This window comes from Meles meles, chromosome 6, assembly GCF_922984935.1.
Source record: "Meles meles chromosome 6, mMelMel3.1 paternal haplotype, whole genome shotgun sequence".
NCBI classification, from domain to species: Eukaryota; Metazoa; Chordata; class Mammalia; order Carnivora; family Mustelidae; genus Meles; species Meles meles.
The window spans coordinates 109,136,471-109,163,198 of record NC_060071.1 but is presented as its reverse complement, the minus strand read 5'-3'; the positions used below and the strand labels follow the sequence as shown (position 1 = coordinate 109,163,198).

Genomic DNA, 26,728 nt, shown 5'->3' with positions numbered 1-26,728 from the left:
TCAGTGTAAATTCTTGACACAAACATCTATGGACAATAGTTAAAGTGTAAACTTATTTTAGGAAAGGAAAGAAGGGAGGGAGGGAAGAAAGAAAGCAGATTTCTTAAAGGTTGATGTTCTCCCAATGAGAGATGAAACATATAAAAACTCCTTGAGCTTAAGTGAAGTCGTGGTAACAATCCATCTTAAGAAATTCATGTATGCACTGGCTGTTATCAGAGTAGCGTTCTGTGATGGTCTGGTTTTAACATTTAATTCAATGATGCATTTGCAGGTTTGGGTAAAGATATAAATTTGATTCAACTGATCTCATTTAACAGTTTATGAAAAAAAGCTTCAATTTACCTTTTTCCATTTGTTTTGCTTCAGCATTTCGCTACCAAGTAGGTCTGATTGTACTGTTACCCTCACACTCAATGTATAGATAAATATAGTGGGAAATAATCCCTGGGAGGAAAATTAAGGTTTGGTTCATACATCAACTCTGCTTAGCTGGCATCAGAGCACATAATTCACATTGCTGGGCAGACCCCAATGATTGCTTATCCATTACAGATCAATTACAAAAAAGGCTGTAACATTATTAGAAGCATAATTTAGAATCCTTTAAACATTTAAGATTTAAACCTCACTTACTGAATAGCCAATACATAGTAATTAACCCATATGTGAAATTAAATTCAGCCCTGAGGGGTATTTGTATACAAGTTGTTTTCAATCCCATTTGAAGCCTTTCTAAGCAAACTGTATGCTAAATGATCAAAAGGCTGTTTCAACCCACTTGACTCCAAACCTCTGCCATCCTCTCTTAAGGAGTATCACCATACTATTCATCACCTGCTTAACATAAAACATCCAAATGTATATATCCATAGCCCATTAAGGAACTCATTTGTCTAATATTGGGCTGTTTAAATTTTGGAATGTACGATCCATTAACATTCACAGTCATTGAGCAGTTGAATAGCTTTCTCTTTGTCGCTTTTTAAAACCCCACTGCTACTGCAGTCAGCATTCTTGTTGATCACATAGTATCTGCTGAGCTACCTGCAGAAAATCTGCCTTTCTTTGCCCCTTCTCTCCAAAGTCATCTTAACCAAGGTGGAGGGCCGAGAGAGTGGGGCTGACCCTGGGAAGTCCATCAAAAGTAAGATGAGAGTTTGTAAACCACAATCCTATAGACAAAGGTAGGAAAGTTTTCACACCAGAAAAACCATCGCTGTTGTCTTGCCAGCTCTGAAAGTTATAAGGACGTGTAGAGTTCACCTCACCCACCTCAGATACCAAACTACTATATAAAGCCTTCTGTCATTCAAATGTAAAACATTCTACTGTTAGAGAGCAGGAAAATCCATGCATCCCGAGGAATGTGTATTGAGTTTCTGTAGAATTTAAATCCCCTACACAAGATTCCTTAAGTTTTGCACGAGGCCAATTAGGTATGGACCAAGAACAAAAGCAGAGATTTCTGGCTGTGAAAAGCAGCATTGAAGCTTTACCTCCTGCTTTCCTTTGGCTCTAAAGACTGAAGAGGAAGGTTAAGTAAGAGTAGGGTCCATAGACTCTTGGCTCACTCTGGGTCTTGAAAAAAGGAGTGTCTTGAAGGAAGGTGTTTAAAAAAAGATCCATGCTTTCTGAGCTGGTGCAAGGATATTGTGTGGGAGCTCCATGATCTGGTTGCCCTTGGAGCTGCTCCAAGCTGGGGACTCTAATCCCTCGCTTGCCGGAATAGCACACTTGGCTACTGGGCCCTGCTTCATTCTGTTGCCTCTGGGACCTCACTACATCCTCTTCTCTCTGGGCCCACTGTCCTAGTCAAGTTTTCTCTGGGCTCTATAAGCATTAGAAAAGTTTAATCCTTTCTCTGACTTAAGAGATTGGTAAACTTACATTCTCATTTTATATTCACAAACTCTGACTGTTACAGATAGCATCATGTCTTATCACCTTTCCACACAGTAATATATGAGCATAACCACACTTGAACTGGGTAGGGACTGTTACACGCATCATTGATGGTCTGGGGAGTCAGGTTTTGGTGAGTGAGAACTTTTTAATGTTTTCCAGGTCTTACAGTTAAGAAATCACATCTTACATGTAACATTATTGCTAAGATTAAATTCTCCTATTACTTTGTTAATGAAATCGAAATTATTTTTCGTCATCCTCCTTATAAAAATCCTCTCAGTGCATGAACACTTTTTAAAGGTTATCTCTCTCTCTCTCTTTTTAAAAAGATATTTTATTTATTTGACGGAGAGAGAGAGCACACAAGCAGGGGGAGCAGGAGAAGCAGGCTCTCCACTGAGCAGGGAGCCTGATGCGGGACTCGATGCCAAGAGGCAGACACCCAACCGACTGAGCCACCAGGCGCCCTATACAATAGTTCTTAAACACCACTGTCTTCTCCATTGAATAGACCCAACTAATGTACCCTTTCCTCATTGGTCTTTTTATACTTAGGTGTAAACTGCTTAGGCAGAAATATGTCTACTTTAATGTAAACTGCTTTAGACAGGAATATGTCTATTTTAATGGATTCTGACCAATAGGTAATAAGGACTCTCCTATTACATGCACTACTTTCTTGGGAGGAGGAGAATACTGGCTAATATTTACTGAGAGCTTAGCATATATTAGGTATTATTCATAGAGCTGTACATGGAATCAACTGATTCATTCCTCATGAAGTATGATTATTAATCCCATTTTACAGATGAGAAAATTGAGGCATGGAATGGTCAAGTAGTCTATGCAAATTATAAAGCTTAGTAGGGGGCTCATAATAAAAAGAGGAAAAAACACAGCGTAAATCCATTGCTTTGATCATTTCCTCAACAAGTAGCCAACTCTCCCCACAAAGCTCGTATTCTCCACAGATACAGTCTCTTAAAATTAAATAATAAAAAAGCTAAAATTGAGAGCCAAAATCCTTCTCACCGGTCCACATCCATGAAGTCCACCATTTCCAGCATAATTTCTAGTTATCCAGTTGTTTGTAATACTTCCTCTGCGCTTAGAAATACTTAAACTGATTGTATCCAGAAATAAAAGATCTTGTTCAAGGATTTTAATCTTTATAATTAAACTAGTCTCTAGTTGCCAGAGGTAATTTTTTTTTAAAGATTTTATTTATTTATTAGTCAGAGAGAGAGAGAGCACAGGCAGACAGAGTGGCAGGCAGAGGCAGAGGGCGAAGCAGGCTCCATGCCGAGCAAGGAGCCCGATGTGGGACTCGATCCCAGGACGCTAGGATCATGACCTGAGCCGAAGGCAGCCGCTTAACCAACTGAGCCACCCAGGCGTCCCTACCAGAGGTAATTTTGTTTGCAGATACTGTTAATATGTGAGTCTTTCTTACAAGCCTCTGCCACAGAGAAAATTGTGTGTAAAATGCAAAGGGAGTAAGTAGGAAACAATTAAACTTAGATATCTTCTGAAATGAACTCTGTTGGCTAGCAAGACTTTCTAAATCCACATTGGCCTCTTAGCAAACAGATTTGGCAAAAATAAAAAAATATATTTCTATGAACTTCTCAATAGGGAAATGATAAAAACATAAGTAATATGTAATCATGAGCAATTAACACCTGAAAGTGAGTTTTGTTTCTAAGTATGAAAAATAAAATAAGAATAGCCCATAATCCCATTCAAAAATCACTGCTTAACATTTCAACACCTTTTCTTCCAGTGTTTTTTGTCTATTTTTAAAGCACTGTTAATAAGCTACCTTTGAAAACTCAAGGTTTATTTGAACCATCTATTCAAGAAGTTTGTCCCCTGGGTATTTACTCAAAGAAAGAGAAAGCACTAATTCAAAAAGATACACACGCCCCTATGTTTATTGCAGCATCATTTACAATAGTCAAGATTTGGAAGCAGCCCCCAAGTGTCTATCAATAGATGGTTGGATAAAGGAGGTATACACATGCACAGACACACACAATGGAATAGTAATCATAAAAAAGAATCAGATCACACACAAAAAACTAAAATTAAAAAAAGGATTAGACCTTGCCATTTGCAACAACATGCATGAAGCTTGAGCACATTGGGCGAAGAAAATTAAGTCAGACAGAGAAAGACAAATACCGTATGATTTCACTTATATGCAGAATCTAAAAAACAGAACAAATGAACAAACAAAAAACAAAAACAGAATCATAAAACAGAGAACAAACTTGCTGAAGCTTCCTGAAGGAGAGAGGGTTGGGAGAATGAGTGAAATAGGCCAAGGGGAGGAAGAGGTACAAACTTTCAGACAGAAAATCAATAAGTCACGGGAATGAAAAGTACAGCGTAGGGACTACAGCCAATAACATTCTAGTCACCTTGTATGGTGACAGATGGTAATTACGCGTATTGTGGAGAGAATAGTGTAATGTATAGAATTGTCGAATCACTACGTTGTATACCTAAATCTAATACAAAATTGTATCTTAACTATACATCAAAAAAGAAGAAAAAGTTGCCCCCCTTTTCTCTGAGAAAGAAATTCTACTATCTCCATGCCCTCCCATAATGTATTAATCCCCTTCAAAGGCAATTCAAGGTATTGAAAGAAAAATAAGATTATTTTAGCCACTCCGCTGTTACTGATCCTATTCAGAAAAGAAATTCTTCAGTTAAAATGAAAGATTAACAAATGATGATTAGCATGCATCCCCTCGCCTCTGACGGTGATTTAGGTATTATCAGTTGGTAGCTCTCAACCATGGTATTGAAGGGCATGTGCAATCAAAGAGTCAAGTTTAAGGCTTCCTTAAACCTCTGTTCTCCATCTCTGTTAATGGCCTTCCTGGTGTTAGAGATTTGTTTAATGATCAACAGTGGCTTCGTTCCTACCCCTGAGTCTTTCAGAAAGTAGCATAACCGAGTCAATGTTTAACTGGATTCTTTGGGTCTGAAATGGCAGAGGAGGAGTTGAAGGGACATCTCCATGGAAACCATCCTCCCAGGCAGTGGCCAGAAAGTTTACTGTGCGGTGAAAGAAAGCTAGAAAGATGCCATGAAGTGCTTTGTGGAGCTGAGGTAAAATTCTGACATACCTTAATTAGGACAAGCTCAGTTCAAGGCCCCAAACCACTTCCCTCATGGTTGTGCTTTGAATCTCGTTAGCGAGAAATGGGCCTGAGCCACTCTAAGGCTCACCCTCGGGTGACCAAAGTAGCTCCCTTGCAAGACAAAGAGGGAGAGGCTCCCTCCGCCAGCCCTGTGGACTTGGCGCTCAGTCAGAATCTGGAAGAACGGAGTTCCTACCTATTCGCAAGGCTGCAGGACCCGAAGAAAGCTCTGGAAGGGCAGCTGCCACCTCTCCGGGAGACCTGGTGTGGAAGATACTCCGCAGGTACGTGTGGCACCCACCGTGAGGGGTGTGGGTTTAGGCCAATGGAAGCTACGGACAGAGACACTTGACTGTCTGTGCCCACAGTCGTACCAGGAAGTTTCCCAAATTGCTGACATGTAAGGGGACATCTTTCAGCTCGAGGGTGCGTGTTTGTCGAGTACTCCGGGTGCCCTGGAACGGGTGTGTAAACTGCTCACCGAAGGCTTTTTACCATTTCACAGGAGGAGGAAAAAATCATTCTGTTTCAGCTTAGCTTACAGTGCTTTCAATGTTTATACCTAGCTTTGCCAGACGATTAAAATTATATAGATAAGATGTGATAAATTATGACAATCATATGTTTCAGTTGGATTCTAAATTTAAATCATTCTTTCCAGTACCATTGAGTACATCAGGCTTTGTTGTTTTGAAAGCAACACTTTCGGAGTGAATTCATCCTAATGTGAATTTGGAAACCACCCCAAACAGAATTGATTTATTGCAGTACAGATGAGGGAATGAGTCACCCCCTCCCCAAACCCACATTCTTCATGCAGAATCTGAACTAAGTTCTGTCATCTGCCGAATGAGGAGAATTTTCCCCCATGATGATTGGAAGCTCTGAGCCTGAAGTGGCTATAAATTATCCCGGGATATTTTATAAGACATGTAAAATTTTTATGTCAACCACAAGGATAATTGAACAGTGATGCTAACTTTGGAAGAAAAATACAAGTATATAATGCATGCATATGTATATATCTATGTAATTTTATTCTTTATATTCTGGATCAATAACACAAACAAGTTCCTATTACTGGTCAACTTGGCCAGAAAGCCTTATATCCTCTTTCTGTATCTGGTGGATCTCACCCAGACTGATTCTCATGGCTCTTTCTGTAGAAAGAACAACCTTTGACTGGTATGTGGCTTATTTTTATGTCTCCAACTTCCTAAACATGTGAATGGGAATTTTCCCCCACATTCATTGGAGAGTTCCTTTATTATTATTATTTTTTAATCCAAACCATACATTCAGAGTATTAAGATTCTGGTAACTGAATAGTGAAAACTGATTGAAAACTGATTCTCATGCCTTAGAGTCCCACCTGAAAATATTCTTATTTTGAAATATATTCAAAATATTCTTACTTAGACAAAATCACATTAAAAATAACAAAGGGATGGCAAAAGTTCTGATCGCTAATTTTAAGAAACCCCTATTCTGACTCAGCTCTACCAAATGCCAAATTGTATGAGTTTGGGAAAATTACTACATCAACTTCCTTCATCTATAAATCAAGGGTAAAAATATAACTGCCTGACACAGCCTCTATCTACTATTTGGGATGAATCGAATTAAATAATGAAGTGTTATTACTCAAGTCATAGTATAAAAATAAGGAATAGCCAGGCTGCTGAAAAAATGTTGCCAGAAATACTTACATTTTTTAATCAAAAATTGTTTTGGCTGTCATTACTGTTGTTTCTGTCTTGTTCAATATGCCAGCATCTTTTGAAAGAAAAAACCAACATGGTGAAGTTTTTAAGGTGGTCATTCAAATAGCTGTAAGGATAGAAACACATAATTACACAGGGAGTTTTCCATTTAGAATGCATAGTGAAATTGTAGAATAGTCTGTGCAACAACCTAGAAATTAGAATGCTTCCGATTACTAAGAGGAAAACACAAAACTTTCTTCATGCAGCATTGATTGTGGTAGCTGTCCTAATGCTCCAGGGTAATCAAGCTTAAAAAATAAAACCCATAATGGACGTCTTCAGTCCTAGCTCTGTTTCCTAACAAGACTTAGTTCTGTAGTGCAGGCTCACTTCATCAGGAAAGGATATTGTTGTATCATAGGGCAACTTGTGAGCATTTCTTTCCCTAGTTGGGAGAACTATTTATTTGGGAACATACAATGCTAAACACTTCATACTCCTATCACAAACTCATGCTCTATTTTTTTTTGTCATCTCTGTATCTAATATCTACCCATCTATCTATCTACCATGCATCTATTTCATCTGAAAAGAAAACTTATTTTCAATTCTTAAAAGTATATTTTTTCTGATTTCCCAAATTTATTTTGGAGAGATTTCATGAAATTAAGACAAATGAAAAAGTTCCCATTTTCCAGACCAACTTCTGTGTTTGAACAATATTTGTAGTCAATACATTGTTGATTTCTCCAATCCCTTATAATAAAAATCCAATATGAATTCCATCTAATATAAATCCAGAGAAGAAATGAAGAAAGCAGAAATTAAATCCTGGGTCTAGGCTAATATTTTATCATTCATGTAGGACCTCAGCCTATGTGTTTCATCTCCACATTTAACATATAGGTTGGACATATATAAATAAAAAGGTACCGAACTGTATTAACAAAGTCTAATGATTAGCCTAATTTAATAGCCAATTTGTTTATGGTTTGTTTTTATTTCTCTCCCAATCCTTCAAGTACCCAGGGCCATGTATTTTGACATTCCACTGGAACATGGAGAAACAAGTATTATTAAAAGGCATCCACCCCGAAGACTTCAAGTAAGATGAATTTAAAAGGATTCATAAAGAATTTCTTGGATTTCATGGTAACATCCCTTTTTAACTCTAATCATAAAGGAAGGATATAGAAAATGACTAAGTTAATAAGAATAAGAATGTTGTTATAAAGAGAATGCTGTCAGTTGCAAAGACCTTACCTCTTTAGGATTTCCTTTTGTAATGATTTCATTTTTAAGACCACCACCAGCAGAAGAAAACATAGCATCAAAGACACAGGCATCACGGGATTCAAAAGACCTGCATTTTGCGCTGATGAGCTAGAGGACTATGGAGAAGTCACTTGCAATGAACAATAATAACAATCATAATAGCTAGGACTATTTAATGAGCACCTACTTCAAGTCAGATACACTCTGCACAACTTGATCAATGTCAATCATTTAACCTTCCTACACGTCTAGGAGAAAAGAGGTATTATCTTTGCTTACTACATGAGGTTTAGAGAATTAAGTAACTTGCCCAAGGACAGTGGAGGTCAGGTATCAACCAGATCTCCAAAGCCCATGCCCTTAACCATCAGCATCATTGATCTCTACAGACCTTCTATCCCATTATAACCTTCCATCGTTCTAAATGTTAACTGGTTGTTGCAGTCAAGGACATTGGATTCCAAGGCAGCAAAGCAAGAGCTTTAAATGCATTCACCTTAATAAATATTTAATGAATTCCCTCTAGGGAGCTATAAATTCTAAGAACACTCATCCTAGAAGGGGAAAGAGATCTGAGTGGATCCTTGAAAATGGGCATCAGCTAAGAGAAGGGGTTGTTTGGGCTCTCCTGTGAGCAGGATCTATCACTGACATCTGAAAAAAGGAATTGGGAAAAGAAAAAGAAATAGAAAAACGAATCAGAACCAAATCCCAACTGCTACACAATTCACCCAGACATCTGGACAAATCCCAGAGGTATATGAGCTCATTTGTTGGAGATTATTTCTGTTTCAGTTGGTTTTTATTTACCTGTCTTCTCCAGAAGCTCACAGTCGTTGTTAGAAGTGATTATATCATTTGTTCAAAAAAAAAAAAAGCATTTTTCCCAAAATATTGGAAACCTCAAAACATTTTGACTTAAATAAAAAATAAAGGATAATTATATCAAATTTATATATAATTTTAAAACCTTTGAGCAAAATCTCTAGCTAAATTGGACAATTTTAAAACTTACGTTTTATTCCTAAATCAGATGCACCTCTTCAAAGGAGTGTGCTTAATATGTGTTCCTGGGTCAAGCAACTGAATAACTCAAGTAGGAGATATTACTATAACCAGTGAAAAGGATTTGTGTAGCAGTCTGAGGTTCACAAAGTACTTTTTATATCCACCTAAAGTTAAAAGCAACTAAAGTTAGGCTTTGATTCTCAAATCAGTTCAAGCTCAAAAGGAGAACTTTGGTGTTTCAGAACCAAAGACTGTATCCCCACATTCTAACCAACCACCTTAAAAACCAAGGCAAATGAATTATTTGAGTGCAAAGACTGTGTCTTATTCTGTCTTATATCTTCAGCCACTGACACTTAATATGCAGCCTCAAAAAGGCTTATGAATGAATGGTGACTGAATGACAACGAGCCCCAATATCCATGGTGGGAATAAAAATCAAAATGCATTCTCCCTGCTATCACAGACCTATAGCATCCCTGAATTGTAAGTCTGATTGGCTAGCTGCCAATGTCATGAGTTACAGGAGTGTTTGTTGAACCCAAGAGCTGGGAGGCAGTTGGGCTTCAGGTAACAGCTTTGCCTTGGAACCTGAAAGGCACAACTTCCTCTGTATCTCCCCTGAGCTCTTCTCTGTGCATTTGCTTTATTCTTCCTGCGAATCGACTTTCTCTGCCCCCAAGACCACTTGGTGAAATATGGCCACCCTCAGTTCCTGAATTTGCATTTAGGAATCAAACAGACAGATCAGCCTGGCTCTCTTGGCTCCAATTCGAAATTCCTGGGAGAAAAGATCTTATTGGCTCAGCTTTGCTCGTGATTCCAGTTCTGTTCCAATAAGCAAGCTATGACCAGAGGAGATGCTCACACAGTAGAAGTGTGGGCAGAGACAGCCCCCCTCCCCCGCCCCAATAAATTCTGGAAGCAGCTCCCGGAGAAGAGGGAAATCACTGGGAACTTGGCAGACACTCCCAAAGATATCAGCTATAATTATCTTCACAAATGAGGCTCAGCACATTTTCCACCACAAATGGGTTTTTGAGAGAATAATAAATGCTGGGTTCCCATGACATGCTAATTAATAGCCTAATCTCTGCCAAAGAAAATTCTAAAAGTATTTTTAATTATTAAACCAAATCTAATTGCATCCTAAATAATTTGAGTTGCACGTTTGGCACTCTCCACTTCCTAAACATCTACTTCTCAAGTAAAGAGCGGGTCATGAACTAAAGTTCTCCAACTCCAACTCCAACTGCTGAATTCTGAGAGCCTCTGCCAGGGAACTCTGAACCCAGTGTGCTCATCTTGTGTTGAAAAGTTAATCTCGGCTGTCCCTCCTGGCCTTATTCACCTACTCATCCAGCCGTCTCCAGTCCCAACTAAGGTGGAGATGGTCAACCACATACTTCCCCCCAGACCCCATGTAATGTGATTTCCTGGGATGACCTCCTCCTTCATCTCCCAAGATTTGCTTAAATCTCACCGTTCAAAAGGCTTCTCATGATAACCTCATGACAGTTGTCACTTACCCTTAATCTGGCGCTCCTGGTTCCCATCAGCCACCATTATCTTTTCTTTTCCTCAGAGCATTGACTTCTAACACACCAAACAATTCACTTCTAGTACGTTCATTGTGTATTTTGTTCATCACCTCCCAGCCAGTATTAGGATATTATCTTTCACACAGGCAGAGATTTTTGTCACTTGTCTTCACTAATGTATCTAAGTGTCTAGAACAATATCTGGCATGTAATAGGTGATCAATAAATATGAGTTGAATAAATATCAAATGAATGAATACAAAGAGGGAAAGATGAGTATAAACCTTGCTGGTGAGAGATAAGGAGGGCTGTTCCCACCTGGACATTTTCATTGTGCTGTTTTCAGTATTACTTAATTTGTCACAAATGTTTCCCTTTCCTTGTCTTTTCTAACTCTTTGCCCATTTTCAATTATTTGTTTCTTTGTGATTTGTGAGAGTGCTTTATATGTCTTAGATCTAGCCCTTTGTTAGTTACGTGTGTTGCAAATATCTTTTCTCTATCTATGTCTTGCCTTTTCATTTTGCCTATCTGTGTGTGGACACAAAGATTTCCACTTCAAATGCCACATTTCTCAATCTTAGTGTTTATGTTTTGTATTTCTTGTAGATTGTCTAAGAAATTTTTATTTTCCCCAAGGTCATAAAGATATTTTTCTTTATTTTTTTTTAAATATTTTATTTATTTATTTATTTGAGAGAGTGAGTAAGAGAGAGCTAGCACAAGCAGGGGGAGGGGCAGAGGGAGAAGCAGACTCCCCACTGAGCGGGAAGCCTGCCTCAGGGCTTGATCCCAGGACTCCCAGGGACCGTGACCTGAGCTGAAAGCAGACGCTTAACCAATTGAGCCACCCAGGTGCTCCTCTTGTTTATTTCTTTCTGAAATTTATAATATTTGCCTTTTCACATTTAGGTCTTAATCTGTCTGAAATTAATTTGTGTGCAGATGTGAATTGGGAATTTAATTTTACTTTTTTTCATTTGAATAACCTATTGTCCCAACACTCTTTATGGAGTCATCCTTTTTTGACCATTGATTTAAAAAGTTACTTCTGTCCTATATTCAATTTCCAGAGCTTCCTGAGTCTGTTTTCAGGCTCTCTCTCTTCTGTTGCATTGGTTTATTTGTGTATCTCCATAGGAATTCCGCACTGTCTTAATTATGTATCTTTAAGTTTTAATATCTAATACAGCAAGTCATTTTATTTTTCCTTTTCAGAATTATCTTTGTTATTTATGGTGCTTTGCTCTTCCATGTAAAGTTTGAATCTTTTTATCAAGTCCATTAAAAACCTTGCTAACGTTTTGACTGAGATGCATTCATCGATGAATTGGGGGAAAGTTCACCACATTTATATTACTGAGTCTTCTAAACCACACACTTTGCGTAAATCTCCATTTACTCCGATTTTCTTTTAGATCTTTTAATAACATTTCATAATTTCTCCACAGGGGTTTTGTGTAAGGTTTTTTTTAGGTTCGCTTCTAGGAGTTCAACCAGAGAAACAAAACCAGTAGAAGGAGATTATATATACATACACACACACACACACACACACACACACACACACATATTCTTTGCAATATGATACATATATCATATTACAAAGAATTGGCTTACATGATTGTGGAGACTGACAGGGCGAGTCCAAAACCACAGGGCAGGCCATCAGGGAGGTCAGGCTGCAACTACAGCTGAAGCTGCTGTCCATAAGTAGAATTTTCTATTCTTCAGGGATGCCTCAGCTTTGCCCTTAAGACCTTTCAACTTATTAAACCAGTCCCTCCCAGATTATCTAAAATAATCTTCCTGACTTAAAGTCAAATCACTATGGGGGAGCCTCGGTGGCCCAGTCAGTTAAGTGTCCAAGTCTTGATTTCAACTTGGATGTAATTTCAGGGTCCTGAGATTGAGCCCAGTGTTGGGCTCCATGCTCAGCATGGAGTCTGCTTGAGGTTCTGACTCTCCCTCTGTCTCTGCCCCTCCCCCTGCTTTTGTGCCCTCTCTCTCTCTCTAAATATAAACAAAATCATTAAAAATAAAAGTTAAATGATTATGGACTTTAATCACTTCTACAAAATAATGTCAGGGCAACACCTAGATTAGTGTTTGACTAACTGGAGGCTGTAGCCAAAGCAAGACAATGTTGACCATCAAAATAACATCAGGGAGGTTTCCCCTCCTATTTTGAATATCTTGAGTGAAATCATGTTTTTTGTCTTTCTCAGCCTGACTTATTTCACTTAATGCTATACTCTCTAGGTCTACCCATGTTGGAGCAAATGGCAAGATCTCATCCTTTTTTATGGCTGCTTAATATTCTTAATATTCAACATTCTGATAATGCTTGTAAAACAGACCTTACAACTTCTATTTTGATGCAGCTCTCTTGTACTGGGTAAAAAGGTAGAGAACAGCTCAGCCCTTCATGTCAAGCTGTGATCCTGGCTCTAGTTTGCCATCTTACATGGAGCATTTTTAGGTCCTTTTAATCTCTAGAAATAACTCACTGCCCTCAGGAGCCCCAAATGCCTTATAGATCAGCTTCCTCTAAGTATGTATTTCTGTTTGTTTTCTGGTCCATGGAGATATATATCTTGTATTAGAGCCCAACCACATCATTTTTGGCTTTATGTTTTATTTTTCACTGCTAGATGTTTGGGGCAAAAAAAAAGTTATTGAAATGTGAACTCATTGCAATGCCTTGATCAAAAATTCCTCCCCAGGCTCATGATTTCTTGCTTCAAGGCTGCCCTGGACACCTTTACCTTCTTCTGAGACCCTTAAAGGACATACATTCTTAAATCATGGTGCCAGTCAAAATTTACAATTTCCTTGAGCTTCTCCTGCCCATCTTTCCCTTCCTGCTACTACACGGAAGCAACCATTTCAGGCTAGTGTATCACGAAGCTCAGTAACTTCTGCTTGTTTTCAGTCTTCAGAGTTTTCCCAGAGTTTCCCAGCTGACACTTCAACTGATTGGCCTGACCGTTTGTTTCACTTGAGAAGCCAAATAACCCAGAAACCTTTAGACAGATAATACATTTTTTACAACACGAGATTTAAAAAAAAAAAAAAAGAAAAAAAAAAAGGTCATTCTACCATACCAGTTCTCCAGTCTTTCCTTTCCTTGTATTCTCTCTGAAGGTGATGAAGGAAGGCAGTTTGCATCCCAAGCTGGGAAAAGTAACATTGACATGAACCCAGAATTCTGGGGCAATTTCATTTGACTGGTTGGTTTGTTTAGAGAAGCCAAGCAGCCAACATTTTTTCTGCGGTGCTTCTCAGGCCAAGTGCAAGTACTTCTGGGAGGGATCCTACTTGCAATGTTAGTTGCTGCCATCTAGTGCCAGAATAGTGTGATTCTTTAGTTCTTTTGAAAGGCCAGGAAGAAAGTAATTGCCTGGAGAGGGTTCTTAAAGACACCTACTCTTTAACCTTTATCAGAATTATAGGTTTAATTAAAATGAGGCTGAAAATAGAAGAACATATATTTATATTTTCAAAGAAAAATCCTACCCTAAGAATTTATGGATAGATTATTTTAAGTAGCTGAAAATATTTAAATAGCTGGCGTCTTCAGACTCAAATTTTAATAATGCACCACAAATAAATACTCTGTGGTCTACTCTGATGTAGTTCCTTTATTCACTTGAGGCAGTACGGAAGCCAGTGGACCTCAACCTAGAAAATCATCAGAATGCCCTGGAAATACATTCCAAAAAAACAAACTGAGAAGCTGGACCTCATTGAAATGAAAACCTTTTGCTCTGCAGAAGGTAATTCAAGATAGTAAGAAGTCAAGTAGAGATGATCAAAGAGGGCTAGTAAGCATATGAAAATATGTTCAACATCATATGTCATCGGGAAATGGAAATTAAAACAACAATGAGATACCACTATACACATGTTAGAGTAACCAAAATCCAGAACATTGACAACACCAAATGTTGGCAAGGATGTGGAGCAGCAGGAACTTCTTATAAAACTAAACATACTCTTCTCATACAACCCAGCAGTTGTGAGCCTTAGTATTTGCCCAAATGAATTGAAAATTGATGTGCACACAAAACCTGCACAGGGATGAGTGTGGCAGCTTATAATTTCCAAAATTTGGGTGTAACCACATGTCCTTAGGAGATGAATGGATGAAGATATTGTGGTACATCCATATCACAGAATATTATTCAGCACAAAAAAGAAATTAACTGCCAAGCTATGAAAATATGTGGAGAAAGCTTAAAGAATTACTTACTTATTTTAGAGAGAGAGAGAGAGGGAGAATGGGCAGAGTGAGAGGACAAGAAAGAGACAGAGAAGCAGACTCCATGCTGAGCATAGAGCCCAACATGGGGCTCGATCTCATCACCCTAAGATCATGACCTGAGCCAAAATCAAGAGTCAGACTTAATCAACTGAACCACACAGGTGCACCTATCTGGAGAAAATTTAAGTGTGTATTAAGTGAAAGAAGCCAATCTGAAAAGATTATATACTGTATGATTCCAAAAATATTGACATTTCAGAGAAGATAAACACAACAGAGACAGTAAAAAGGTCAGTCATTGCCAGAGGGTAAGGGGAGAAAAGGAGGGATGAATGGACAACACACAAAGGATTTTTAGAGCAATGAAACTATTCTGTAGAATACTATATTGGTGGATACATGTCATTATACATTTGTCCACATCCATAGATTCTACAACACCAAGAGTGAACCATAATTTAAACAATGGACTTTCAGTGATAATTACGTGTGAGTGTAGGTTTATCCATTGTAACAGATGTAGTGCTCTGGTAAGGGATGTTGATAGTGGAGGAGGCTGGGCACATGTGGGGGCAGGGAGTATCTGGGAACTCTCTGTACTTTACAGTTTTGCTATGAACCTGATCTTCCTTTAAAATTAAAGTTTATTATTTATATATATATATGTAATGTGTATATTCATTCCCAGAACATATTCTAGACCTGTTGAATCACAATCCCCAGTGAATAACCCAGGGTTTGGGGTGTGTGTGTGTGTGTGTGTGTGTGTGTGTGTGTGTGTTTAATTCCAGGAGATTCTGATGATAAACCAGGTTTAGGAACAAGCAGAAGAGGAAGGTGCATGGTATTTGGAACTGGATAAACCCAAATTTGAATTCTAGAGGTGCCATTTCCTATCTGTGCAACCTTGGACAATTATTAACCTCTCGACAATGAGGAATCATCATAATTACCCACAGGGTTCATGAGAGGATTGAACCAGATGACATTTTTGACCCTGGGAGTGACAGACAGGGGCAACTGTAAAGGTTCATGGGCCTCATCACCAGAAAGGACTAGATCCTGAACCAAGTCCAGGAAGTGGCACAAACATTTCCTTGTCCTTCCCTCAGACCCTGATTAACCCCTCTGGTCACTGCTAATTCTTCTTCTCACAGGTGCCTGGATAACTCTTTCCCCTGGTCTCTAGTCCCCAAAGGTTCTGGTCTGGTCGGTTGCTACCTCTTTATACCAGCAGGTCCCATTTTCCCAGCAGAGAAGAGAGCCAGACAAACCTCTCTCTTACTAGTCCTCATCACCTCTCATTACATCCTTGCACGGTTCTCATGTTAAAACCCCTCCTTTCTACACATAAGGTGAGAATGGAACAGGGAATTACTTCTTACCACAAGTGCAAATTGTCTAGCACAGGCACACATCTAACCTAAAGATGAGTTCTTTCCCTTTGTCTCTCCTCCCAGGCTCCAAATCCTTTACCCTCATTTTCTTCCTTGCCAGGCGAGGTTTGGGATGTGCCAGGAGAAAGGAATGCAGGTTGTTTTCCCTGGAACAGCTTGGGTCCAGGCCCAGAGGCCAGGAAAGTGTTCTACAGAGAAGTTGCAGGAGGCACAGGTCATGCTTGCCTTGAGTGCTGGCTGCTCAGCATCTATTTCCCTGCCCGCCCCCCACCACCGCCACTCACCACTCTCTTTTTACTCTGGTCATCTTGAAAGCCAAGTGGACCTCCAGGTTGACCCCTTGATAATGCAACCAATCAGACTGCAATAAAAATTAATTTCAAAATGAACCAGCATTTGCCTTTAGCGTTGAACCAAGGTGTGAGTGGTGCTCACACTTGGAGTCCTCCTCATTTTCCTCCTACTTCTTAAGTCATCTCCAGCTTCTCTGGAGATCTTAAATACAGGTCACCCGCCTACGAACTGGAAGAGTCCAGCGGGGTGGTTACGAAATGAACAGAACAAATTCTTGGTGCGTCTTTCATCTCTAATACTCTAAGACCCTTGTTTGATAACTTTGGACTTGGTCCCTCGATGCTGACAGAAAAGGATTCTTAACATATTTAGATTAAGAAGTCACTGACAGCAGAGCCATAGGACAATAAAGAACCCAGATAAGTTGAAAAGTCTTTTGCATAGATATGACCATAATTCTGTTGAAATCGCCGTCCCTATGTGCTCTCAGGAATAAGTGCTGCTTTTGCAAAGTGTTAAGATAGTTTAATGTCTGGCTTTTATGTTTCATCATCTCATGGCATGAGGAATGCTGAATGCTCTAAATATTGGACTTCTAGAGGCTTGAACCCATTGACCTGCCACAAGTAATTACTTCTGAAATGCTCCTGAGCCAGCAAGAAGCCAGAACAACTCACAAAGCAAAGGTGAACGGCAGCCTTCGCTGGAGGGGGTGGGTAGTAGGGGGAGGTGGGCTCTTCTTTTCATATACTCCTTGCGCAGAAGACTGCAAAGACAAATCTAACTATGAGGTCATTCAGAGTTAGGACCTCCCAAAGCTATACGTTCTCTCCCGGGCCTGCCTTCAACTGGCAATACTCTCATCTCTAAGGTAAACTCTGGGCCCTTCTCCACTTCCTAGTGCAAACAGGAAGATGCAGGTAAGAGAGAGGAGTTTTCCTTGGACATTGCTAATTCTAGAAGTGTTCAAATTTATGAAAAATCTAGTGTAACTCTTTATTCTTCTCCTCAGGGGAAAGCTTTCTCTTCATTCTCAGTTTTTAGGGCAAATCATTTCTATGAGGTGTTCCTAACTTATTTACCATAACCTCACCAAAAAAGAATCCTTGGAAAAGGTCTTCTGAAGAGCTTTTCCCTTTTATTCATTTGTCGTATTCTGCCGAGCAGACTCCCCTCGTGCAGACATGAAAACTGGGAGGTAGTAGGTTTTCAACGCTTTCCACTCCTGGTTCATTTTGGGGCCAGCCAGCGAGGGGCTGCTGCACAGCTGACTGATTTGGTAAAGATGTCAAGGCTGGTTTGTGACGCTGGCAGCACTGTAGAGATGGTCTCCTCAGGAGGCTCGCAACTGCCAACAGAGTCCCTGTCCCCAGGGCAGCAAAAGGGTATCACTGAGCACATCTGACTGCCGTACCCTTCCCTCACCTGTCCACAGCAAGTAACAAACAAGGGTGTTTTCACCCCTGGCTGCCCTTAATAACTGTCTTCACTGTCCCCCTGGGGTTTGTGATGCACCGGGGGAGATCACCAAAGTCACAAATAATCGACTTCCTAATATACCAGGGCTTATATTGGTATATGGGGGTCCAGGCTATAGAAATGGGTTCCATTAGCCATTCTGTGGCTCCCCTCTGATGTCATAGCCCGACAATGGCAGAAGAGGCAGGAAGAAAGAGGCCAATCTTATCCAACCAGAACACATTTCTGGGAAGGCAGTAATGAGCATCTATTGACAGAGTAAGCGATAGTTCATCAAAATCAGATGCGGAAACATAGTTCCACTTAAGGTTTGCAAAACCCTACAGGAACCTTAAAAACTGCATTATACACACAGCCAATCTCCATTCACTGACAGCGACACAAAGGACTTGGTGGGGAACTACAATGATCTACCTTTGACATCTCTTTGACAAGAGATCTCTACGGATTATAACTGATAGCTGATTAAGATCTCACTTTGGTCCAAAAAAAAAGAAGAAAAAGAAAGAATAATCACAAGTTATGGATCGCAGAGTCAATAACAAATTACCCTCATTCTAACGAGTGTCTTCTTTCCCAGCAGGAACTGGAAAAGAAGATGCAAACTCCAGGGTACACTCCCAGGAAGAGACAATATTTACATAAGATGCGAATGCTGGAAATGAACCGTAACAGACAAGAGGTAAGTATGAGAAGAGAGAAGAAGCCTGGCATATTTACCACGTTTACTCCACATAATCACTGCCCTCGCACTCAAATGGCTTAGCATCCGTCCCCAGGCTTTACTTAGCATTTTAAATTTGGTCATTGGCACCGAAGCTTCAACTACTAGAGCTGGGAAGCATCGGAAACATCCCTTCTGCCACTGAGCCTTTTGAGCCTTTTCTTTGTTTTGAGTCTCAAGGATGAATCTTTGTCCCAAGTCTCTCTGTTTTTTTCTTACTTTCCTTCCTTCCTGCCCCCCCATCTCGCCCCCACCCCCACCCAAACTGGTCACAAATTGCTCTCATAACTTTCTGGTTCCAGCAGAAAAATGAGGTTAGATCGCTTGTCTTGGTTCAGGAAAATAGCAGGGGGTGAGTCGGTTTTTATCTTGATACCTAGGCATCCTCCATAATCCACACAGCAGGGTTATCCTACAAGAACCAGCTTTTGTAACAGACCCCTTTACAGTGATGTCTCCTGGAATTGTCATATTCCAAATTCCTCACTCTCGTATTTAAACCTAAAATCACTGTCTTCTACAACCCCAAGTCAGTGGCCTACCAACAAATGTTTTACAATGGTCCTCCTCTTAAATCAAGCCATGCCTTTTTGAGACTCTCTCCTAACTGCATAGAGAAATTTCTATACCCCCTAATAGGAAAAAGAAAACTATGTTCTGGTTAGGGGACCAGAGTACACATAAGCACACGACTTGCAAAGTGGCTGGTCTGGTGACCTATTCTTGGTGACAGGAGCTCAGGGGGAGAACACTAATGCATGACAGCTGATCATTTTCAGAAGAAAAGTCTTCCCAGGGAGGCAAGAAGTAATAAGCAAAAACCGAGGGACCATAAAGCCAAGAAAATCCTTCAGAGCGTCCCAAGAAATGATGACAGGGACCTTCCAACCTTGTTGCCAGATGAAACCTTAAACAGAAGAAGTCCAGGTCAGTCATGTAAATTATTTTAGCAAAATAAAATATTTCAAGTGTTTTTAAAATTTCATCAAATAAACTTCTGTCAGTGGTGGGGGAAGGGGGAGAGACGGTGGATGGACAGCAAGCAGCCTTGGGTTTCTGCTGATATTGTACTTCCTGGAAAGTAGGGATCACGCTGTTGTCATGCAATTTGGGGCGGCTGGGAGGAAAAGACAGAAGCTCAAACACTGTTAGAAGATGTCTCTTTTTAGTGGTTTCCAGGGCTTCACATGCACTGTGGCCATCCTGGCTCCGTCCCTAGGAAGAGAAGAGGCAAAAGAGCCTCTCAGCTTGTGGTTAAAGCGAATGAAGCAGGGGGACTTCTATTAAATAGCAAACTGGTATCAGCCAGTCTGCTGCCCGCAGACACTCTCTCCCACCCCGCTTTTTCCCTGCAGCCCTCAGAGGCTCATTGGGAGCATTGAAAACTGAAGCCCGTCCCTGCTTGCTCCTGCTCAGTGGGTGAGCCCTCTACTTTCAGGGCCACTCAGGCCAGAGACCTGGGACCTTTCCAGCCTTCCTCCTCTCCCTCCTTGCAGCCGGATGGTCCCAAAGTCCTATGGATGTCACATGGCATGAACTCTTAGCTTTCCCGCATTCCCAGTGCCACCCACAGGGTATCGCATCACACCAGGGCTATTGCTCCAACCTCCCAACTCCTGTGTTCCTCCCTCAAGTCTTCCCTTTCCTCCACCAGCCCTCCGTCCTGATGGCACTCGGTACAAGCCCAGGCCACCAGCACCAGCATCACACGCAGAGTGGACGGGTCCCAGCCAGAGTGATGGAATCAGAAAATGTAGGGGCAGAGGCCAGCCATCTGGGTTTAACACTCCCTTAGGTGCTTCTGATACCCCTTAAGTTTAAGAACCATGGCTCTACTTGGTCATCGAAGTATTGGCAGACCAGCAGCATCTGCTTCACCTGGGAGTTTATTAGAAATGTGGAATTTAAGACCACACTCTGGACCTCCTGAATCAGGATACACATTTTATTAAGATGCCCAGTGATTCTCATACACAGTCGTTTCAGAAGCACAGTGCTAAGAGCCAAGAAATCTTATAAAATGCCAATGTGACCATATCATTCTCTTGCTTAAAAAAAAAATCCTCAGTGAGGGGCACCTGGGAGGCTCGGTTGGTTAAGCGTCTGCCTTCTGCTCAGGTCACGATCCCAGGGTCCTGGGATGGAGCCCCACGTTAGGCTCCCCGCTCAGCAGGGAGTCTGTTTCTCCCTCTACCCCTCCCCTGGCTCATGCTCTCTCTCTCTCCCCCTCTCTCTCAAATAAATAAATAAAATCCTAAAAAAATAAAAATCCTCAGCGAGCCTCCATCAGCCTGAGGATAGTCTAAACTCCTCACCCTGGGGGCCCAGGGTGGCGCAGTCGGTTAAGCATCAGACTCTGGATTTCCACGTGGGTCATGATCTCAGGGTCGTGAGATGGAGCCCCGTGGAGGGCTCCACTCCGGGTTAGAGGTTGCTTTAGCTTCTCTCTCTCTCCCTCTTCCTTTATTCGTCCCTGCTCTAAAAACTAAGAAGTAAATAAAATTTTAAAAAATCAACTCTTCACCCTGGTACTTTGAGCCTTCAGGATCTACTCTCGGCCCACCTTTGTGGCTGTCTCTGTGGCCATTCCTGTGCCCGACGTCGCCTCCAACCAGGCCAGACCGCTCAGGGACTTCCAACAGATGCCCTGTTCACAGCCTCTGTGCTGTGTGCTCCCACCAGTTAAAGCCCCATTACGTTTGCCCTGCCCGTCTTCCCCCAGGGCAAACCCACCCTATGAATACATAATATTGGTCTTCGGGTGGACTATTTCATGAGATATAACACATCTATGTGACTCCTGCCTTTTCCAGAAGCCATGATCTAATCCAGGGTAGTGGATAGAAAAAGCAGTGAACGTGAAATCAAAGTTCTTCCTTTGAGCCCCAAGAAATACATTTCTAAATGTAAACTCCATGGGAGCAGGGGCCTCTTTTTGTTTCTAGAACAGTGCCTGGTACACAGTAGCCTCTCCATAAACATTAGCTATATATTTGTCTACACAACTTTATTCTGTACAGAGACAGAGATTATAACGAAACTCCGCTCTCTTAACCTCTTACCCTCTCTGAGCTTCAGTCTCCCCATCTGTAAAACAGAATAAAGCCTTGTCTACCATGTAGGGTTTATGGAAAAATTAATCCAATATGTATAAAAGCGCATTTAAATGTAAAGCGCCAAACCCGTGCATGGAAATACAGACAACAGACGAAGGATTGAACTGAGGTCTTATAGTGAAAATAACTATCTACTTCAGGGAAGGCGGCCCCTTCAAACCATTGTCAGCTTCACGATTCTGGTCTTATCAGGCGACAGGCACCTTTATCTACTTAGGATTTTCTTTAGAGTATCCTGAGGGTTTGTGTGTGTGTATGTGTGTGTTTAGAGATTTTATTTATTTGACAGAGAGATCACAAGTAGGCAGAGAGGCAGGCAGAGAGAGAGGAGGAAGCAGGCTCCCTGCCAAGCAGAGAGCCCGATGAGGGGCTCGATCCCAGGACCCTGAGATCATGACCAGAGCCGAAAGCAGAAGCTTAACCCACTGAGCCACCTAGGTGCCCCGTGTGTGTGTGTGTGTGTGTGTGTGTGTGTGTGTGTGTGTGTGTTTTAAATTTAACCTTGTCAGGGCACCTGGGTGGCTCAGTGGGTTAAAGCCTCTGCCTTCGGCTCAGGTCATGATCCCAGGGTCCTGGGATCCAGCCCCGCATCAGGCTCTCTGCTCAGTGAGGAGCCTGCTTCCTCCTCTCTCTCTCTCTGCCTGCCTCTCTGCCTGCTTGTGATCTCTGTCAAATAAAAAAATTTTTTTTTAATTTAGCCTTGTCTGTGAAATCTTGAGTTTGATGCAATGGTGATACATTTTGCTAAATCATTTATGTATTACAACATACATAACCATCAAACATTTTTAATGCTTTAGAGAATCCTTATACTACCTAAAATCACTCCCTATTTTCCCCCCACTGATCTCTGTTGCTTTTCTCCCTTCCCAGATTCATTTTGAAGTTGGACACATTCTCCTCTGCTCACCCAAAACTCATTTAGGTTTTTAAATGTATTTTTCTTTTTGTTTTTCCTGAAGTCTAGCAACCCCAGAGAATCAAGCAGAGTTTTATAAAAATGTAACAAGTAAAACGACATCTAGCTGAGAAGTTCTTAAACTTTAATGCATGTATACAGAACTATGTATATAATATTTTATGAATGATTTAAGAGATACTCAAGGATAAAATTGAACATGTGAACTTGGCCTCACACACTAATTTTAGGCCTGCATTATCATAACATCAAGAGTGGTGTGGGACTTAAGCTATTATTAATATTGCATTAGGTCTCACCATCAACAAATATTCTCTTCCCATTTCAAAGCTCCTGCCTCTAGTCAGCAGAAAATTGCTGTTTCCAGTCTGAGTGATGCTTCTAGTAGTTCTTGGCTCGTTTGCAAAGCAGAGATGATTACACTGCCTGGTCTTTCCCAGTCCCAGTTACCAATACTTCTCGCCTCCCCAAATTCTCTGATGGCTCACTGGTTCACGCATGTATTCATAAGTGCGGTTCTTGGCTTTGCAATGGTACATACAATGAACCAGGAGAAGTTCGATGACAGTATAGCTGGGAGAGCTCACCATCTGAGCAAGCTGGAAGGTTTCCATGAGGGAGTGATATTTAGGCTGACACAGGAAGTAGCTGGACAAAGGGGATAGGGATCCATGTAAGTGTGAGGATCAAGGTGCTAGAACATTCAGAACTATTAATGGTCACAGTACATGCAAAAGCTCTTGAGTGGGAAGGAACCTGGCAGATTCTAGACACTGGGTAGGAAAGAGAATTTCAAGTAGTGATCAGACATGGCTCCGGAGGCACACAGGGTCTTGCAAGTTGTGTCAAATAAGAACTTTGAACTTGAGTTTAAGATAATGGGAAGTCATTGAAAGGTCAGGGGAACCACACAATCAGGCTTACATTTTTAAGCATCACTCTGTCTACCCTGTGGAAGATGGGTGAGAGGAGAATGCAAGAGAATGTGGGGAGACAAGTGATAACGGACATAATAGAAGGGCATGTGAGAGATGGTGCTTGTACCAGGAGAGAGGGTGACAGAAGAGGAGCTGGATGTGAGCTATTTAAGAGATAGGATTTGCAGACCTCAGTGGTGGACTGGATGTGTGTGTGGAGAGAGCAAGAAGACCAGGAGGTTTCTTGGGTTACTCTTGAAGAACTAGGCAGACAATGGGGCAAAGCTGGAGCAATTTGCTGGATTAGAGTAACTGGGAGAAAACACGGGTTTGAAAGAGAAAGAAAAGGTGAGTCTCTCATGGTGCCAGGAGGTAAAAATGGAAACATCCAGCTGTACCAAAAAAAAAAAAAAAAAGTGTATTGTAGCTCAGGAGAGAGATTGGGGTTGCAGACATGAATCAATTATGGTTTTTGGTCACTACTATGTGCATGGACAATAACAATAATTATAATAACATTCAAGGAGGGAAAGAGGGTAACCTCTCACTGAGGCAGAAAGGAAACTAATAAATCACAAGGCAGAAATGCTCACATTGAGATGTTTGATTTTCTCCTGTAACAGTATGCAATGTCAGCTATCAAGGGCTTAAATAAAATATGCCATAAGATTCAATAAACAGTTATTCTTAAGATGACATCCAAATATTATGGCTGGTTCAACCGGATGGAGGGAACATTATGGGTTTTGACCCAGGATGATTTTCTTAGCTCAGAAGTGGCCATTGCTTTTGTTTTGTTAAAGTCCAGGCTTGCTTGAGTAAGGCACCTGTTGTTCTGAAGTGCATTTTTTTAAAGATTTATTTATTTATTTGTGGGGGAGAAAGAGAGAAAACATGAGCCAGGCAAGGAGAGGTAGAGAGAGAATCTCAAACAGACTCCTTGCTGAGCATGGAGCCAGACCTGGGGCTTGATCCCATGACCCCGAGATCATGACCTGACATGAAATCAAGAGTGGACACGTAACTGACTGAATCACACAGGTGCTCCCTGAAGTGCATTTTAAAAGGGGACTGGGTGCAGCTTGAATAAAAAGCTACAGACATAAGATCCTATGCCAAAAAAATAAACAATTAAATCTCTTCTGAAAAGTAAGATAAAATGTATGATCCTTTGAACTTCCTAGTTCTATAAGTCTGGGGTGTAGCCCAAGCATTTGCATTTCTAAAAGCCTTCACAGGCAATTCTAATATGTGAGAGCATATGTAAAAGTCAGGAAAAGTGTGTATCATGCACCTAGCACATAGTAGTTGTTCAAAAAATAATGTTACTAGGTAACATCACCTGTGCAATACTCTTGCCAAAAATGCTTAACCTTAATCACAAACAGACAAACCCAGATTTAGGGCCATTCTGTAAAACAATTAATCTGGATTATTATTATTATTGTTATTATTATTTTAAGATTTTATTTATTTGACACACAGAGAAAGAGTACAAGCAGGGGGTGTAGCAGGCAGAGGGAAAGGGGGAAGCAGGCTCCCCACTAAGTAGGGAACCTGATATGGGACTCAATCCCAGGACCCTGAGATCATGCCCTGAGCCAAAGTCACCGCTTAACTGACTGAGCCACCCAGGTGTCCAGTCTGGATTCTTTAAAAATATCAGTGCTAGGGAAAAAGAAGAAGACAATGAATGGAGGGGGTTGGAGGAAGGAGGAGGGAGGGATTAAGAGTGAGAATGAGGGAGAGAGAGAGAAGGAGGAGTGGGGAGGAGGGAGAGAAAAAAGAAAAGAGATAGGGAAGATTATGCAATATGTAATCCTAGATTGGATCCTGGATCAAAAAAATAAAACACGAACAGGCAAATAAAAATCAGCTATAGAGAGCATCACTGGGACACTCATGAATATTAGAATGTGGACCATATATTAGAACATATATTAGAAAACAGTAATATATCAACGTTAAATTTCAAAGTGTAATAGTTGTATTGTAGTTAAGCAGGAAAAGTGCCATTGCTCTTAGATTTGTGGTGATGTATTTGGGGGGGTGTAACTGCAACTAATTCTCAAAAAGCTCATCTGAAAACCATGTGTGTGTGCATGTGTGTATAAAATGAAGGCAATAGTGTGACAAAATGCTGTCAGTGAGTTGGGATATATAGGTATGTGTAGTGTTGTTCTTGTGACTTTCAGAAGATTTTTAAAAATTTAAAATAACAAGGAAAAAATTTTTAATGCTTACAGAGCTTTATGTATATGTATATATATAAAGTTGAACTCATTTATATATTTGAGTTTATATATTTGTGTGTGTGTGTGTGTGTGTGTGTGTGTGTGTGATATATTTACTGCTAAGAGAAAAAAATTATTTAAACTTTAAATTTTTTGTAGGATATTCCCAGAATGAAGATTTGGGAGAACACCAAGCAAGGAATGATTGTTGTCCCCAGAAAATTGGCAAAATGGCAACGTGGCTCCGTGAACAAGAGGCACGGGGCCAGCTTCTCTGGGACAGTTCTAGCTCTGACTCGGAAGAGTTGAGAAAAAGTGAGAAGAAACCACAAGCACTGGTGAGGACCAGGACAGAAAGAATCCCACTTTTTGATGAGTTTTTTGATTGAGAATAAAAATGCTATTCACCAGCCTAGAAACTGAGTGCACTGAAAGCTTGCATCCCTGTAAAAGTTCTTCAGGTTCGTTGTATGAATTATTTGGAGGAAGCCAATTCACTGTCTTTTCTTTTGGAGTCTTACAGTTAACAGATTTGTCCTATATTATTAACTATGCTGCGTAACTGCCTCAAAACTTAGGGCATTTGATCATCCCTCTTTTCTGTGGCTTGCGGGCTCAGCTGGGTGGTTCTTCTGCTGGTCTCTCATGCGATCTTTTCCATAGTGAAAGTCAGATGGCAGCTAGACCAGAGTCATTTGGAGGTTCAACTGGGACGAGGAGGCAGCTGGACCTGACCCCCTCCCCCCTGTAGTCTCAGAGCCCCTTTATGTGGTTTCTCTGAGTGGTCT

The 26,728-nt window shown here is 40.8% G+C and overlaps 1 protein-coding gene across 5 annotated transcripts; it reads left to right on the top strand.

Annotated features, from left to right (window-relative positions):
- The first annotated feature begins 4,954 nt into the window (after nt 1-4,954).
- CCDC198 (coiled-coil domain containing 198) lies at nt 4,955-26,354 on the top strand. 5 transcript variants are annotated; one of them, XM_046010140.1, is made up of 6 exons: nt 4,955-5,347; nt 7,792-7,874; nt 17,151-17,237; nt 18,614-18,712; nt 19,534-19,681; nt 26,100-26,354. In XM_046010140.1, the coding sequence occupies exons 1-6, from the start codon at nt 5,125-5,127 to the stop codon at nt 26,327-26,329; spliced, it is 870 nt and encodes a 289-aa protein (XP_045866096.1). In that variant the 5' UTR covers nt 4,955-5,124; the 3' UTR covers nt 26,330-26,354. The 5 variants fall into 5 exon arrangements, with proteins under 5 accessions (XP_045866096.1, XP_045866095.1, XP_045866098.1 ...); XM_046010139.1 differs by having other exon boundaries at nt 18,611-18,712; XM_046010142.1 differs by having other exon boundaries at nt 18,611-18,712; nt 26,111-26,189.
- The last annotated feature ends 374 nt before the right edge of the window (nt 26,355-26,728 follow it).

What these genes read in the sequence shown, in the direction of transcription:
- CCDC198 (XM_046010139.1), top strand. Translation starts at nt 5,125, where the DNA reads ATGGGCCTGAGCCACTCTAAGGCTCACCCTCGGGTGACCAAAGTAGCT. An exon ending in ATCCACCCCGAAGACTTCAA is followed by an intron (nt 7,875 to 17,150) that starts GTAAGATGAATT and finishes TTGGACTTCTAG; the next exon opens with AGGCTTGAACCCATTGACCT. An exon ending in GAACAACTCACAAAGCAAAG is followed by an intron (nt 17,238 to 18,610) that starts GTGAACGGCAGC and finishes CTTCTTTCCCAG; the next exon opens with CAGGAACTGGAAAAGAAGAT.